General features: G+C 42.6%; 1 protein-coding gene across 3 annotated transcripts in view; it reads left to right on the forward strand.

Moving 5' to 3' along the window:
- Positions 1-18,240, forward strand: part of PCNX2 (pecanex 2) — a 273,314-nt gene that overhangs the window by 178,357 nt on the left and 76,717 nt on the right. For all 3 annotated transcript variants that reach the window (XM_060285936.1, XM_030839645.2, XM_060285935.1), the window contains exons 22-23: positions 3,382-3,490; positions 8,836-8,965. In XM_060285936.1, the coding sequence (XP_060141919.1) occupies positions 3,382-3,490; positions 8,836-8,965 (239 nt within the window). The remainder of the gene's footprint in view (positions 1-3,381; positions 3,491-8,835; positions 8,966-18,240) is intronic.

The raw sequence follows: 18,240 nt of genomic DNA on the forward strand, positions 1-18,240 counted from the left end.
GCCATGGCCGCTGGGCCTGCGCGTCCGGAGCCTGTGCTCCGCAACGGGAGAGGCCGCGATAGTGAGAGGCCCGCGTACTGCAAAAAAAAAAAAAAAAAGAGTTTGAGTCTGTGTTAGGCCTGTCTGCCCAAGTCACCTATGGACTGGTGGGAAATAAGGTGGTAGGGAATGATTTTTCTAAATTTTTATTTTATATTGGAGTAGAGTTGATTAACAATGTTGTGTTAGTTTCAGGTGTACAGCAAAATTATTCAGTTATACAGATACATGTATCTATTCTTTTTCAGATTCTTTTCCCATTTAGGTTATTACAGAATATTGGGCAGAGTTCCCTGTGCTCTACAGTAGGTCCTTGTTGGTTATCTATTTCATATATAGTGGTGTGTATATGTCAGTCCCAAACTCCCAATTTATCCCTCCCCCACAACTTTCCCCTTTGGTAACCATAAGTTTGTTTTCTAAGTCTGTGAGCCTGTTTCTGTTTTGTAAATAAGTTCATTTGTATCATTTTTTAAAATTCTACATATAAGAGATATTATATGATATTTGTTTCCCTGTCTGACTTACTTCATGTAGTATGAACATCTCTAGGTCCATCTGTGTTGCTGCAAATGACATTATTTCACTCTTTTTTATGGCTGAGTAATATTTTTTACATATATATATATATATATATATATATATACACACACACACACACACACACACACACACACACACACACACACACCCCTTTATCCATTCATCTGTCCATGGACATTTAGGTTGCTTCCATGTCTTGGCTGTTGTAAACAGTGCTGCTATGAACATTGGGGTACCTGTATCCTTTCAAACCATGGTTTGGGAGAGGACTAATCTTTATGTGAACCTAAGAGATACAGCCTCAAGCTGACATAAGAGAGTAAACTGCTCTTCTCTCAACTGTCAGCATCTCAAAAGCACTGGCAGCTGTGGAGTCCCATCCAGATCCAGGGTTCAAGAAGCTTAAACCAACCGCAGGATTAAAACCGAAGTGGCCTTTTTTTTTTTTCCTTTTTTTTTTTTTTTTTTTTTTTTGCGTACATGGGCCTCTCCCGTTGTGGAGCACAGGCTCAGCAGCCATGGCTCATGGGCCCAGCCGCTCCGCGGCATGTGGGATCCTCCCGGACCAAGGCCTGAACCCGTGTCCCCTGCATCGGCAGGCAGACTCTCAACCACTGCACCACCAGGGAAGCCCCGAAGTGGCCTTTTTGAAAGAACTCAGAAGCCAGTTGAAATCAGGTCTCTGGTGGGTGTCAGTGAGATAGAGGGAAGAAAGTGAAAAGGTACTGGGAAAAAAAACATTTGTTTTTCTTTCCCAGAATTCACATTCCTTTGCAGTTCTTCTGGTCCGATCACATCATCTTCCTCCATTTCACCCCCTCTTTTTTTTTTTTTTATACTCCCTTCATCCTCCCTACTGTCTCTATTTCTTTCCTCTCCCTCTCGCTCTCTCCTCTTTCTCTTTTTCTCTGTCCCCCTTCCCTTCCCTTCTCTCTGCCTCCGATTCTTCCCTGCTAGGTTTGTGACTAGGGTCCCCAGAGGACACATCTAGACCCCAGGCTTCTATACACAACCAGATGCCAGTCACTTCTTAAGAACTCCAAGTTAAAAAAAAAAAAAAGAACTCCAAGTTTGCTGTGCCTTTGAGAGAACATTTATCCTTGGTTCATCTTCTGTAGCCAGTCCAAGGATGTTTACAGTTATTCTCCAAACCCAGGATATGGATGAGAGTGTGGTGAGACAAGAATAGTGAGAGGAAGACTTGGAGCGGATCCTAATCAGCCTCATTTTCCCCTCATGACACTTTCATGAAACAGTTCAGGATAACCTCACCTTTTGTTCCAAACTTACAAGACTGACCTTTCACTGAAAGGCTAAGTTACCTTGGTTCCTTGAACCATTCCTCAGTGGTCCCGTTTTCCAGCCTTTGTCTTTTTTCATTGTGGTCTTCTGATGTTCTGTGTAACACCTACTGAGCCTAATTAAGAATTCTATCTTTTTCTCTTTTCACATCATGGCTCTGGTGAATGTATTTCACTGTCTCGTATGCTAACCAGCCTAGGAACAAACATATCATGCCATTTGAAGTTTCCGTTATTATGAAATATTACTCAGCCATAAAAAAGAATGAAATAATACCATTTGCAGCAACATGGATGGACCTAGAGATTATCATACTAAGTGACGTAAGTCAGACGGAGAAAGACAAATATTATATGGTATCGCTTATATGTGGAATCTAAAAAAAAAATGATACAAATGAACTTATTTACAAAACAGAAACAGACTCACAGACATAGAAAACAAACTTGTGTTTACCAAAGGAAAGGTGAAGGGATAACAGGTAGGAGATTGAGATTAACATATACACACTACTATATATAAAATAGATAACTAATAAGGACCTAATGTACAGCACAGGGAACTCTACTCAATATTTTGTAATAACCTATATAGGAAAAGAATCTGAAAAAGAGTGGATATATGTATAACTGAATCACTTTAAACTGTACACCTGAAACTAACACAACTTTGTAAAACAACTATGTTTCAATAAAAAAAAAAATGAGGTCTCCATTATGGATGAAGAGTGAATGTCAAGTTCCGAAAGCTTGTTGGTAGGATACTTCCTGACTGCGTCTAGCAGTGACAGCTGTAGAATTTCACATCTGGGGTCCATCAGTCACTTCTCTCCACAAAGCAGGGGTCTACAGCCGGGGACCCTCTCCATCCTCCTTGGCACATTCATAGTCTGGATCTCCAGTGCAAACCACTGAGCATGTGTCCCCTCATGTTCATCCTTAGGCCACATAAGGTCTCTTCTCTCCACGCACTACTTCTCTCCAGAACTCAGCTTTCTCCTGTGCAGGCTTGTCTAGCAAATGCAACGGCTCCCATATCCTATCTTGGCTTCTAAAGCGCTTTGTAACTTGCAATGTTACAAAGCGGTATGGGGCGATTTTCTCCAGCAAGAGTGGCTGAAGAGGAAAACTGAAATCCATACACAAAAACTTGAACGATGTCCATCGCGATGGGGTTTTGTATGAATCTCCTGAAAGACCCAATATAAAGAAGGAAGGACCAAGCTGTGAGTGTTCCTCTAAGAAACACCATATTTCTGGGCTGAAATCATTAACCTGGTGAAATTAACCACACAACATTACTTCTGATCATCTTTTTGCTGTTTGAAAATATCCTTAAACAGCTGCCTTGCTTATGGGACGAAGGAAGGTACGAGTAAGAGGACAAGCAATAGTCTCATTGCCCCTTCCTAACTTTAATGCAGGCACTTTGACTGTGACCCAGCTGTCACTGTGGTGGTCATCACTGATGAATCTCTGTCTCTTCTTTTGCTTTCAGCTCGGGGACCTGCTTCACAAGCTACAGTTCGTCATGACCTACATGGCTCCCTGGCAGATGGCTTGGGGTTCCTCATTTCACGTGTTTGCTCAGCTCTTTGCAATTCCTCGTATCCTTTCTGCTTCTGTTTTCACCTCCGAGCTGAGATTCACATTTTACCGATGCAAGCTTTTCACTGAACTCTGGCAGTAAAAGGGTTTTAAAGTCTTTAAGATCACATCTTAATGGGGACCCGGGGAGGCACTGTGGATTCCCTTTAGGTACTTAGCCTTCAAAGACATTTCTTAATTCGGAACTCTTCCTGTTTCTTAATGCATATTCAGGCATGGCTTGATTTCTTCCGATTTTTCCGTTTCCCATGACCAGATCTCCGTTAAGATATCATGTCTTTTAAATGGAAAGTCACCACTTAAATGATTTGGTTGACTTGTGCAAAATAGTGCAAACTGATTTGCTGTTATCAGACTTTGTGGATAGGATTGATATATTATTATCGATCATATAACATTATATTATAATATAGTTTGGTTATCTTATACTTAAGGAATGTTTAAAAACCCAGAATTGGGCACAAACAGAATTACGCAAATATTTTTGAAGACAAAAAAAAAAATTTATGGTTTTGTTATCATTAGCCAAGGAGCCTAATTTTATCATTTGTAGTTTTGTTTGGTTTCTTTGTCTATTTTGAAGTGTTTCCATAATGATAATTAGTTTTAATTTACTTCAAAACAACTTGACATCCTCCTTCTAAAGATCACTTTGACACAGATAGCTAAATTGTATGTGCGTGTGTGTCTGCATGATGTGTTTGGAGAGAGGGAGAAAGAGAAAAATCAAGAATACTTTTGAAGAGAGAGAGATTAAACAGAAATATTCTTTTTTTTTCTTTTTTAATTTTTGGCCGCATTGGGTCTTGGTTGCTGCGCGCGGGCTTTCTCTAGTTGTGGCGAGCGGGAGCTACTCTTCGTTGCGGTGCGCGGGCTTCTCATTGCGGTGGCTTCTCTTGTTGCGGAGCCCGGGCTCTAGGCACGCGGGCTTCAGTAGTTGTGGCACGTGGGCTCAGTAGCTATGGCTTGCAGGCTCTAGAGCACAGGCTCAGTAGTTGTGGTGCACGGGCTTAGTTGCTCTGCGGCATGTGGGATCTTCCCGGACCAGGGCTCAAACCTGTGTGCCCTGCATTGGCAGGCGGATTCTTAACCACTGCACCACCAGGGAAGTCCCCCCAGTGAATTTATACTTTCTGAATTTGTATTTCCCGAGATGTGGTTCAGGGACTCCTTAGATCAGAATCCCTGGAGGAGCTTGTTTAAAAAAGTAGATTCCTGGGGTCAGCACATACTTTTAAAATCACATTTCGGGGGGAGGACCCTGGAATGTCCATCTGCACAAGCCTTTCTGGGATTCTCATCCACTGATGTGTGTGAAGCGCAGTTCTTGGCTGGCATCCACTGGGGGTGCTGTGAGCCGATTTTAATGGCCAAACAGAGCTTTCTTTCCTGAAGGTTGCATAAGGCTCCTGAAGACAGTTCTTAAGGAACCCCTGGGTCTCAACTTTGGGTACAGGGATAGAAACAGACATGGGATATTCATTGTGATAATACATTCTAGATTTTTTTAAAATGCTGTCTTTCCAACTTATTTTTTTTTAAATCATTAAGCATACCCAGAGCTGTCCTCACAATGCATTGTTCCGTGTTCCTATTCTTAGACCTGCACTGATATTTGTAAAGTGTTTCACGGTTATGTGGAGGAACAGGATCAGGAAAAATGATCACAAAAGCGTGAGCTTGCGTATCACCCCTTTCCTATAACGTTTTCTAGAATGCCAGTCATTTTAGTTTTTCTAAACGGAATCCCTTAAAACAGAGCAAGATGAAAGAGTGAGGGGATTTTTATTTATTTCTGGTGTGTGTCTCGGGTATCCTGTCTAGAATTTAAAGCCTGTTTATTAGATGAAAATGATGAGATGGGTGTAAATTTGCAGTTGAGGAGTTGCACTAAGAACTTAAAACTTGAAGTGGTGGTTCCCAATTTTATTCTAACTTTGGTCTCACATAGATCTGTAGCGTTTCTTGTGGCCCCTTTATGCCTTGTTGGATGAGTCCGGTAATACTAATTACTCCTGTAGTTCCGTAACCGAATTAAAACTGTTCTGGAAGCTGTAACTTTCAATTACCTGACCTTTATGTGCGTCGAGGGGTCACACACAAGCACATAGTATCTGGCGCTTAATATCTCCGCTAAGGATAAAGGCAGCACTGGGGTCCATCTCAGACTGAACACAGCGGGCGTTAAATCTAAGCACTTTCGCGATGGACGGACTGGTTCTCGTGAGAAATTGAACACATCTGAGATGCAGGCTTTATTGGGCATTTAGTTTTAGAATACAGTCGATCCCAGTGCTTTGTGCCTAAAACTGTTCCCGTCAGTGAAACCCACCTCCTGCCTCTGCTAAGTTATAGACCCTTCGAGCTGGCTGTGGAGCCTGACCACTGCAGTTGTGTGATGGCTTCCAGGGCTTCCAGCGCCCCTACCCCATCACCCAGAGACACTTCCCCATCCTGCATCAGTTGTGAAGGTAGCTATTTGCTATGTGGGGGCCAACAGCATACCGTGCAGAATGTAATGAGCTCGTTTAAGAAACCAGATATAGGGGCTTCCCTGGTGGCGCAGTGGTTGAGAGTCCGCCTGCCGATGCAGGGGACACGGGTTCGTGCCCCGGTCCGGGAAGATCCCACATGCCGCGGAGCGGCTGGGCCCGTGAGCCATGGCCGCTGAGCCTGCGCGTCCGGAGCCTGTGCTCTGCAACGGGAGAGGCCACAACAGTGAGAGGCCCGCGTACCACAAAAAAAAAAAAAAAAAAAGAAACCAGATATATATGCCACCAAGACAAGGCCATCAGGTTCCTAAATGCCAGCCCTGGATCTTGACTAATTTTGAAATGTTAATGAGTTTATCACTCTATTAAGAAGCTGTGGGTTCCATCCTGGCTTTGAGAAGGGGCCAATTTGCTCCATTTTGGAATTGAATTAACTTTCAGGCCAGCGGGGCCCTGTTTATTAAATTGCTTTTTCCAGTCCTAGCATGTTTTCTCCCTCGGTAGCCTCTGTCAGTTTCTGAGCTTGTAACCTCCAGGGAAAGATAGGCATGCCCACCCTTTTAATATGTGTAGAGACCATGCAACACCATTGTTTTCTAATAATTAGACAGACTTAGCTGTATTAGCTCTGTTAAATGCGTATTGGAAAGGCCGCTCTCTATTTGGTATATCCTTTCGAGCTTCCAGTTATTTTTTTTTAAGTATTAACGTTGATATTTTCATTTTAAGTGTACTCAGGTAAACTTGAAGCTTTTTAAGGAGTCACCGTCTAGCCCTTTGGCCCACCTCTTGGCTCTCAAAAAATAAAGAAGGCTGCATATTTCTCGGGACTGCCTTAGCCATTACAGTCACGATCTTGCGTATCTCCCCAAGAGCGCTATATTCCTTTTCTGATCTCCCCTAAATAAACTAACCTTTGAGGCCATCTGTTCACTTCTGCCCTACCTCTGACCTGTTAAGCTTCGTTTCCTTTCCTCCCAAATTTGAACTTCATTTACAGGCTAGCAGTATTTTCCTCGTTTCTTAATTTCTGGATAACTGTTTCTGGCATTTAAAAAACGGATAACATAATCTTTGGGGAAACGTTTAGAACCCAAAAGAACGGCAGTGCCGGCCCACGCAGCCTCCTACCCAGCCCCAGTTCCACTTAACTTTGTCCTGGATCTTCTGCAAACCCCACAGTGCCCCCTGTTACCTTCCCCTCACCCAACACCCTCCTCAGGAATCTCCCCTGTGACCCCGCTCTGCTTTCTCAGGTGTTTTCAGTACCTTCCTTCGATGGCATCTCCCATGAAGTTCTTTTTTTCTTCCTGTGACAAGCGGAATAGTTACATTGGTATGTTCTGTGGCAGAGGTATTTAGATCTTTCCAGCTTCCCGATGAAGAAGAAACTGTTGGGTGATGATAGATGTCACAGTAGCTCCTTATTCTGGAGTTCTGCATCTGAACCCAGGTCAAAATAAAAGGAATCGGAGTGAAATTGTAGCACAATCGAGATCTTTTTGATACCCAGACAGTTCAACACTATTAATGGAGGATGTGTTATTTCACTTCTGAAGATGTTTGGAAATAAATAGCAATTGGAAAAAAGAATGACACAGCTGCCCCTGAAGGAAAACGCTGAGCTTAAATCTATGCAAGTGCACTGGGAAGTGCCTGTAGACAAGCAAGGCTCCCTCCCTTCTTTGCGGTTACATGTAAGTGGGGCTGTGAGGGTCCCTATCACATAACTAAGCCCTGCCACTGATAATATGGGAAAGCCCTTCTATGCTCTGGTAGGTAATGAAACACAGAATCTTCCTATCTGTGACAGACATTTAGGCATTTCTTACTTTCTCCCAGAACTTTTGAAACATGGGCTAAAAAACAAGACCTCCATTTGTGCAGCCACGTCCCCTTCCAGGTGGGAAAATCAGCCTTGTAGGAGATCAGGTCAGACCTGCAGCAGAACCCTCCCAGCCCTCACCCTGAAGGACAAGGAACCATGTGCATATGTAAAACCTGGGCTGTCTGGCCCCCCACTGACCTCTGCCACCTCTGGCTTTAACAAATCAAAGGCCCCGTGATTGACAGCCGGGAGAAGTTCTCCAACGATGGAGTGAGACTGGGGAGGGACCAGCCCTTCTGGCACCTCCCCCACATTTCCAGAGATCAATTAGTTGGGCTTAAGCCCAAAGTGAGGACCATACTAATTTTAATATTGAACAATTACATTTCTGATCAGAGTGTGTGAAACTGAGGCATGCCAAGAAGTGGGAAACCCGTACCGAGTGCCAGGGTGGTGGCTTAGCCTACGGCATGCTGGGACGTGAGTACACATTTTTAGCTTATAAACCAGACATGAGTTGAATCGAGCCATTGGTGTTCAGTGTATGATAAAAAAGATACATATTTTTGAACAGTGGGAAAAGATTCTTTGAGGAATAGAGATGCTGTCTTCCCAAACAATGCTATTTATTTACTTTCCAAGTGTAATTTACTTTTAATTATTTATAAAGCTGCTTGATACCTTAGTGAATGTACCACAGTGTGTTTGGTTCAGCTAACAATATCTCAGTAAAAAGAAACTGTTCTTTTCAAATCTTAGATATTAAATCTTTGCCACGAATCATGCTGAGACTGCTGGGATTTTTATGAGAATCATTTGGTTTTCATGGTGGTGAGATGAGACCTAGCAGGATATTATTGAAAGTTTTATATTTCCAAATATGTACATAGAGAGATCACGGGTAGGCCCTTCTTTCTTTCCTTGGTGAGAAAATGGCTTTCATATAAACTAGTCAAAATCGCAAATACTATGTGGAAGAATAATCATGAACACTTCTTTTTTTTCCTTAACTCAAAATCCTCAGATTCTGCCATGCTTTTCTTTCAGGCGTTTGCCACGTCGATCTTTTCTACTCCACTGAGCCCGTTTCTTGGGAGTGTCATTTTTATCACATCGTATGTCAGGCCAGTGAAATTCTGGGAGAAAAACTACAAGTAAGATCCTAAAATCGTTGCTGACTTGCTTTCCTAGGATTCATGTTCAGGATGCTCCTTGACCTTTTCTATGAAAAGTCCAGGCTTCATGCTTTGCCCTCCTGTGGGGCAGCCCTAGCAAACTCCCTCCACCCACCCAGTTATCCACTCAGCACGGGGGCTTCCAGGCTCTGGACCAAGCCTGACCGATGGCAAATTTGCAGTCAGGTACTAGTCTAGGTTTCACCAGTTGTGAAGGAAAGTGAGATATCACCACCCACTCTCAGCAGTTGCCCTCAGAGAGGTTGTCTCAGGAGCCGAGGTGAGATTACCCCTGGGGGGCACGGCTCCCTTCTGTGGGCCTTTGAAATATACATGTCATGTACAAGTGTACCTGCATCACAGCTCAACACAGGAGAGCATACCATTTTTTCTGAGCATCATTAAACTTGTAGAAGATGATTTCTGCACTCTGTCTTGACTGTTTAGACCAGTCAGTCATGAATTTCCTCAAGCAAACAGTGATGGAGCGAGGGCAGTGATTTTTTCAGGAGTGGTGGGGAGGGAGGAGTGATGGGTAACTGAGTAACTTTCAAGAGTTGTTAATGATTTGTCGGGGGAGGGCCTGAGAACAGCCAGAGGAGGAGGTGGGGCGGGCCAGCCTGTCTCCAGCTGGGGTCGTCTTCCGTTGCAGATCTCATCTGCCCTAATTTACTAGCCATATCTGGGCTATTGTGTCCAAGCCCTAATCCATCTTCTGTAACGTGTCTACCTTTTCTGCTGCTCTGCCACTTTACAATGCGCCCTTCACGTCTCACAGAGGCCAGCGTTAAGTTAGGAGATCTGTGTGGTTAGATGGTTTATGTGCACGGAAGATGCACGTCCTTCTGGGGCAGGTGGTAGGGCGTCGTGATGAAAACACAGCCTGGGCCGCCAGCCTGCCTGGGCTCACACCTCGCCTCCCCCCTCGATGCTGGTGACCTCAAGGCCTCTCTCCTCTTCTGTAAAATGGGGGCAAAGGAATAAGGCCTACTTCACAGCCTTGTGGGGAGAATACGAGTTAATAGACCTAAAGCACCTAGAACAAAGTAAGCATCATGCTGGCCTGCGCTGGTGGGATTCTTCTCTGACTGCCCTGCCTGGAAACCCTGTCCCCACCTGACCCATGCTAACAGGTATCCCATCCCCAGGACCTCACATTTATGGGTCCTGGGGAAATCCAACCAAACCGGAGCACCCCAAGGTAAGCCAGTGCTGGGAGACCACCAAGAGGTGGGGAAGGCCCCTTGTGTGTCCCACGGGTTCCTCATCTTTTAAGAGAGGTGGGCTTTTTGCTCTACAAGTGAAGCCGTCTTGAAATATGCACGTAAACAAGAGTCCTCTTTGGCATTTGTCTAAAGAGATGCGGTGCGTATTTACAGAGTCAGAAGGAAAAGAAAACCACCAGCGCTGGCTTGCCTTTATGCTTTTTAAGGAGAAAACAATTTGGGGGAACCTTTGTGGAGCTCTTAAAAATCGTACTTCTGGAAAGTGCAAACGCTTGTGAATAAGAAGTGTGGCAATCTCGTGTGCTTTTAACTATGCAAGAAAGTGCAAGATATTTTAAACGTGCTCCGTAACACAAAAGATTTCTTTTTGTCTCCTATTCTCAGAGAAGTTAGGAACCAGTTTTTTTGGCGGGCGGGGGCGGGGAGAAGTTGATAAGCAAATCGCATCCCCTTTGAGCTGGAGCGGGTGTGAAGCTTCCCCAGTAGAAAGGGGAATGGAGAAATCTTTGTGAGACGCTTTTACTGAGGGGAGACATCCTAACGCCTGTGCAACGCAAGTTTGGGATTTTCTTATTTAGCCTCCTCCCCGCCGAGATTCAGCTACCTGCTCGGCACCGTACCCCGAGGTCTGAATTGTCAGTTTACGTGGGTTACTTATAAGTCTGGGCTACTGGAGTACTTCCTTATTCAGTCTCACAAAGAATTGGTGATGTTGTGATCCATTCTTTCCCCCAGTGTAGCACTCCGTTGCATGTCGGGGCTTTGGTCGGCTGTGCTAGGCTGAGAAGGGGACAGCAGAGGCTGTGGCAACGCATAAGGACATCCTGCCTTTCCTAGGTCTCTCTGAAGGAGCCAAGGTGGGGAAAATGTTCAGTCCCACTGAGGGGTGGGGAGAGACGCTGATGCCGAACGCAGCCAGCTGGAAGCCTCTTGTCAACTTGTGTTTAAGCTCAGAATACAGAGCCCTGTGATCATCTGCTTAAACGATCAGTGATGGGGCTTCCCTGGTGGCGCAGTGGTTGAGAGTCTGCCTGCCAGTGTAGGGGACACGGGTTCGTGCCCCGGTCCGGGAGGATCCCACATGCCGCGGAGCGGCTGGGCCCGTGAGCCATGGCCGCTGAGCCTGCGCGTCCGGAGCCTGTGCTCCGCAACGGAAGAGGCCACAACAGTGAGAGGCCCACGTACCGCAAAAAAAAAAAAAAAAAAGATCAGTGATGGAATTCAGGACAGTAAGAGTGGTGGGTACCAGGAAAGGAAATGGCAGGAAATCTCATCTGGATCCCTGCAAGCCCTCTGGAAAGCCCATTCTCTGTATCTGAAACTGTTGGTTTTTATTTCAAACACTAATGACTTTTCCTGTTCTTATTTGTGAGTGTCTCTGTAGCTGCTCCTACCATTTCTTTTCAGTCCGATACAGAGAAGCAGTTGTTAGGGTAATTGAGTGTTTACTCGCCGTCCCACCACTGACTGAGAGATATTCTCCCCTCTCACGACAGTGACCACGATCTGCCAGTGGGTGCCATGGTCGCCAGCCCCACCCTGGGGGTGTGATGAGGGGGCACTTGCCATCCCCTCTCCTGGCCTCCTCTTCCTTTCCACCCCTGCTCCTTCACTTTCCAGTCCTTTGATTTTTCTTCCAAACCTCCTAAGCTGCCTTTGGTTTTTGCAAGTCTCCAGCGAGCCCTGTACCGTAACGGAACCGTTTTCATACTCTATGGAACCGATAAGTAAATCACCAGCTACCTGGTGACTCTGGCCCGTCTGTTTTCCCCAGCCTGGGCTGTCTTGAAATCTGCAGACTTTTTGTCCTCCAACGCCACTCCTCACTGGGGGCTGGTGACAAACGTATCCTCTGCCCACCTAACTAACCTGCTCCCTGGTTGATTCCCCAGACACAGCACCAGGTCCCACTGTCTCAGAAGCCCGCGGTGGGACACTGCTGCCTGGGCGACAAGGAGACGTACCTCAGAGCCCAGCACTGATGTAAATGCTCTATCTACCTTGTCCAATATGGGAGCCCTCCCAGCGCTTGGAACAGGGCTAGTGTGGCTGAGGTTTTAATTCTATTGAATTTTAATTCACTTACATTTAAGTAGCCGCATGTGACTCGAGGCTATCATATAGGAGCACAAATATAGACCCACCTCACCTGAGTCCTAATCTCCCACAGTACTATTTCATACATCGCATATTGTGCAGTTTTCATTCCCAGCCCGCCCTCGGCTGTGCCCTTCTCACCGAGTGCCCTTCCCTCCCCCACTCCCTCCACTTCCACCCACCCACACACAGACTCACAAAGAGGGGTATCATATTCCACCTCCTGATGGATGAATGGAAGGTTCAGGAAGCACTTGTCGGATGAGAGGTACTGTAGTGGTCACCTTTGGAAGATAAATTTGCTCTGTGACCATCAGTACATTGTACCAAGGATTGGTGTGGACTGACTCTACCTCCAAGCCTGGACTTGTTTTTATTCATCTTTGTGTCCCTACGGGGTCACGCACACAGAAAATGTTCTGTAACTATTTCTTAAATGAATTAAATCCAACAATATTATGTAAAAGGGAAAGGAAATCGTAATCTGGATTTCATTCACTACCGTCAGGCTGTGCACTATTAAACTGTTCTTAACTAAGAAGGTCTTTAAAATTGGTCTTGATGAGTCCTGCCTGCTGTCTCCATTTAACTTATAGGCAGCAATAGCAAATGCACTATAATAACAGTGCCTGGTGTTTATAAATCCCCTTATGTCAGAGTATTTTTTTTTAACATCTTTATTGGAGTATAATTGCTTTACATGGTTGTGTTAGTTTCTGCTGTATAACAAACTGAATCAGCTATACGTATACCTCTATCCTCATATCCCCTCCCTCTTGCATCTCCCTCCCACCCTCCCTATCCCACCCCTCTAGGTGGTCACAAAGCACCGAGCTGATCTCCCTGTGCTATGCGGCTGCTTCCCACTAGCTATCTATTTTACACTTGGTAGTGTATATATGTCCATGCTACTCTCTCAACTTCGTCCCGGTTTACCCTTCCTGTCCGCCGTGTCCTCAGGTCCATTCTCTCTGTCTGCGTCTTTATTCCTGTCCTGCCTCTAGGTGCTTCACAACCATTTTAGACTCCATATATATGTGTTAGCATACGGTATTTGTTTTTCTCTTTCTGACTTACTTCACTCTGTGTGACAGACTCTAGGTCCATCCACCTCACTACAAATAGCTCACTTTTGTTTCGTTTTATGGCTGAGTAATACTCCATTGTATATGTGTGCCACATCTTCTTTGTCCATTCATCTGTTGATGGACACTTAGGTTGCTTCCATGTCCTGGCTATTGTAAATAGTGCTGCAATGAACATTGTGGTACATGACTCTTTTTGAATTATGGTTTTCTCAGGGTATATGCCCAGTAGTGGGATTGCTGGGTCGTATGGTAGTTCTATATTTAGTTTTTAAAGGAACCTCCATACTGTTCTCCATAGTGACTATATCAATTTACATTCCCACCAACAGTGCAAGAGGGTTCCCTTTTCTCCACACCCTCTCCAGCATTTATTGTTTGTAGATTTTTTGATGATGGCCATTCTGACCGGTGTGAGATGATACCTCATTGTAGTTTTGATTTGCATTTCTCTAATGATTAGTGATGTTGAGCATTCTTTCATGTGTTTGTTGGCAATCTGTATATCTTCTTTGGAGAAATGTCTATTTAGATCTTCTGCCCATTTTTGGATTGGGTTGTTTGTTTTTCTGATATTGAGCTGCATGAGCTGCTTGTATATTTTGGAGATTAATCCTTTGTCAGTTGCTTCGTTTGCAAATATTTTCTCCCATTCTGAGGGTTGTCTTTTCGTCCTGTTTATGGTTCCCTTTGCTGTGCAAAAGCTTTTAAGTTTCAATAGGTCTCATTTGTTTATTTTTGTTTTTATTTCCATTTCTCTAGGAGGTGGGTCAAAAAAGATCTTGCTGTGATTTATGTCATGGAGTGTTCTGCCTATCTCTTCCTCTAAGAGATTTATAGTGTCTGGCCTTACATTTAGGTCTTTAATCCATTTTGAGGTTATTTTTGTGTATGGTGTTAGGGAGTGTTCTAATTTCATTCTTTTACATGTATCTGTCCAGGTTTCCCAGCACCACTTATTGAAGAGGCTGTCTTTTCTCCACTGTATATTCTTACTTCCTTTATCAGAGATAAGGTGACCATATGTGCATGGGTTTATCTCTGGGCTTTCTATCCTGTTCCACTGATCTGTATTTCTGTTTTTGTGCCAGTACCATACTGTCTTGATTACTGTAGATTCGTAGTATAGTCTGAAGTCTGGGAGCCTGATTCCTCCAGCTCTGTTTCTCTTTCTCAAGATTGTTTTGGCTGTTGGGGTCTTTTGTGTTTCCATACAAATTGTGAAATTTTTTGCTCTAGTTCTGTGAAAAATGCCATTGGTAGTTTGATAGGGATTGCATTGAATCTGTAGATTGCTTTGGGTAGTATAGTCATTTTCACAATGTTGATTCTTCCAATCCAAGAATATGGTATATCTCTCCATCTGTTTGTATCATCTTTAATTTCTTTCATCAGTGTCTTATAGTTTTCTGCATGCAGGTCTTTTGTCTCCTTAGGTAGGTTTATTCCTAGGTGTTTTATTCTTTTTGTTGCAATGGTAAATGGGAGTGTTTCCTTAATTTCTCTTTTAGATTTTTCATCATTAGTGTATAGGAATGCCAGAGATCTCTGTGCATTAATTTTGTATCCTGGTACTTTACCAAATTCATTGATTAGCTCTAGTAGTTTTCTGGTAGCATCTTTAGGATTCTGTATGTATAGTATCACATCATCTGCAAACAGTTACAGCTTTACTTCTTCTTTTCTGATTTGGATTCCTTTTATTTCTTTTTCTTCTCTGATTGCTGTGGCTAAAACTTCTAAAACTATGTTGAATAATAGTGGTGAGAGTGGGCAACCTTTTCTTTTTCTTGATCTTAGTGGAAATTGTTTGTTTTTCACCATTGAGAACAATGTTGGCTGTGGGTTTGTCATATATGGCCTTTATTATGTTGAGGTAAGTTAGCTCTATGCCTACATTCTGAGGATTTTTTTTATCATAAATTGGTGTTGAATTTTGTCAAAAGCTTTTTCTGCATCTATTGAGATGATCATATGGTCTTTCTCCTTCAATTTATTAGTATGGTGTATCACATTGATTGATTTGCATTATTGAAGAATCCTAGCATCCCTCAGATAAACCCTGCTTAATCATGGTGTATGATTCTTTAATGTGCTGTTGGATTCTGTTTGCTAGTATTTTGTTGAGGATTTTTGCATCTATGTTCATCAGTGATATTGGCCTGTAGTTTTCTTTTTTTGTGACATCCTTGTCTGGTTTTGGTATCACGGTGATGGTGGCCTCGTAGAATGAGTTTGGGAGTGTTCCTCCCTCTGCTATATTTTGGAAGAGATTGAGAAGGATAGGTGTTAGCTCTTCTCTAAATGTTTGATAGAATTCGCCTGTGAAGCCATCTGGTCCTGGGCTTTTGTTTGTTGAAAGACTTTTAATAACAGTTTCAATTTCAGTGCTTGTGATTGGTCTGTTTCTATTTTCTATTTCTTCCTGGTTCAGTCTCAGAAGGTTGTGCTTTTCTAAGAATTTGTCCATTTCCTCCAGGTTTTGCATTTTATTGACATATAGTTGCTTGTAGTAATGTCTCATGATCCTCTGTATTTCTGAAGTGTCAGTTATTACTTCTCCTTTTTCATTTCTAATTCTATTGATTTGAGTCTTCTTCCTTTTTTTCTTGATAAGTCTGGCTAATGGTTTATCAATTTTGTTTGTCTTCTCAAAGAACCAGCTTTTAGTTTTATTGATCTTTGCTATCATTTCCTTCATTTCTTTTATTACTGATCTGATCTTTATGATTTCTTTCCTTCGCTAACTTTGGGGGTTTTTTGATCTTCTTTCTCTAATTGCTTTAGGCATAATGTTAGGTTGTTTATGTTAGATGTTTATTGTTACTTGAGGTAGGATTGTATTGCTATAAACTTCCGTCTTAGAACTGCTTTTGCTGCCTCCCATAGGTTTTGGGTTGCCGTGTTTTCATTGTCATTTGTCTCTAGGTATTTTTTGATTTCCTCTGATTTCTTCAGTGATCTCTTGGTTATTTAGTAGTATATTGTTTAGCTTCCATGTGTTTGTATTTTTTACAGATTTTTTTCCTGTAATTGATATCTAGTCTCATAGCGCTGTGGTTGGAAAAGATACTTGATACAATTTCAATTTTCTTAAATTTACCAAGGCTTCATTTGTGATCCAAGATATGATCTATCCTGGAGAATGTTCCATGAGCAATTGAGAAGAAAGTGTAATCTGCTGTTTTGGGATTACAAATGGAATGTAATTCCATTTGTAATAGATGGAATGTCCTATAAATATCAGTTAAGTCCATCTTGTTTAATGTATCATTTAAAGCTTGTGTTTCCTTATTTATTTTCATTTTGGATGATCTTTCCATTGGTGAAAGTGGGGTGTTAAAGTCCCACACTATTATTGTGTTACTGTCGATTTCCCCTTTTATGGCTGTTATCATTTGCCTTATGTATTGAGGTGCTCTTATGTTGGGTGCATAAATATTTGCAATTGTTATATCTTCTTCTTGGATTGATCCCTTGATCATTATGTAGTGTCCTTCTTTGTCTCTTGTAATAGTCTTTATTTTAAAGTCTATTTTGTCTGGTATGAGAATTGCTACTCCAGCTTTCTTTTGATTTCCATTTGTGTGGAATATCTTTTTCCATCCCCTCACTTTCAGTCTGTATGTGTCCCTAGGTCTGAAGTGGGTCTTGTAGACAACATATATATGGGTCTTGTTTTTGTATCCATTCAGCCAGTCTCTGTCTTTTGGTTGGAGCATTTAATCCATTTACATTTAAGGTAGTTATCGATATGTATGTTTCTATTACTATTTTCTTAATCGTTTTGGGTTTGTTATTGTAAGTCTTTTCCTTCTTGTGTTTCCTGCCTAGAGAAGTTCCTTTAGCATTTGTTGTAAAGCTGGTTTGGTGGTGCTGAATTCTCTTAGCTTTTGTTTGTTTGTAAAGGTTTTAATTTCTCCATGGAATCTGAATGAGATCCTTGATGGGTAGAGTAATCTTGGTTGTAGGTTTTTCCCTTTCATCACTTTACATATGTCCTGCCACACCCTTCTGACTTGCAGAGTTTCTGCTGAAAGATCAGCTGTTAACCTTATTGGGATTCCCTTGTATGTTAATTGTTGCTTTTCCCTTGCTGGTTTTAATATTTTTTCTTTGTATTTAATTTTTGATAGTTTGATTAATATGTGTCTTGGCATGTTTCTCCTTGGGTTTATCCTGTATGGGAATCTCTGTGCTTCCTGGGCTTGATTGACTATTTCCTTTCCCATGTTAGGGAAGTTTTCAACTATAATCTCTTCAAATATTTTCTCAGTCCCTTTCTTTTTCTCTTCTTCTGGGACCCCTATAATTCGAATGTTGGTGAGTTTAATGTTGTCCCAGAGGTCTCTGAGATTGTCCTCAATTCTTTTCATTCTTTTTTCTTTATTTTGCTCTGCGGTAGTTATTTCCGCTATTTTATCTTCCAGGTCACTTATCCGTTCTTCTGCCTCATTATTCTGCTATTGATTGCTTCTAAAGAATTTTTAATTTCATTTATTGTGTTGTTCATCACTGTTTGTTTGCTCTTTAGTTCTTCTAGGTCCTTGTCAAACATTTCTTGTATTTTCTCCATTCTGTTTCCAAGATTTTGGATCATCTTTACTATCATTACTCTGAATTCTTTTTCAGGTAGACTGCCTATTTCCTCTTTTTTTAAAGTATTAGTTTCTTCTTTTTTTTTTTTTAATAAATTTATTTATTTATTTAGTTTTGGCTGCATTGGGTCTTCGTTGCTGCGCACAGGCTTTCTGTAGTTGCAGCGAGTGGGGTCTACTCTTAGTTGCAGTGCGCGGGCTTCTCATTGCGGTGGCTTCTCTTGTTGTGGAGCACGGGCTCTAGGCAC

Source organism: Globicephala melas, chromosome 16, assembly GCF_963455315.2.
Source record: "Globicephala melas chromosome 16, mGloMel1.2, whole genome shotgun sequence".
NCBI classification, from domain to species: domain Eukaryota; kingdom Metazoa; phylum Chordata; class Mammalia; order Artiodactyla; family Delphinidae; genus Globicephala; species Globicephala melas.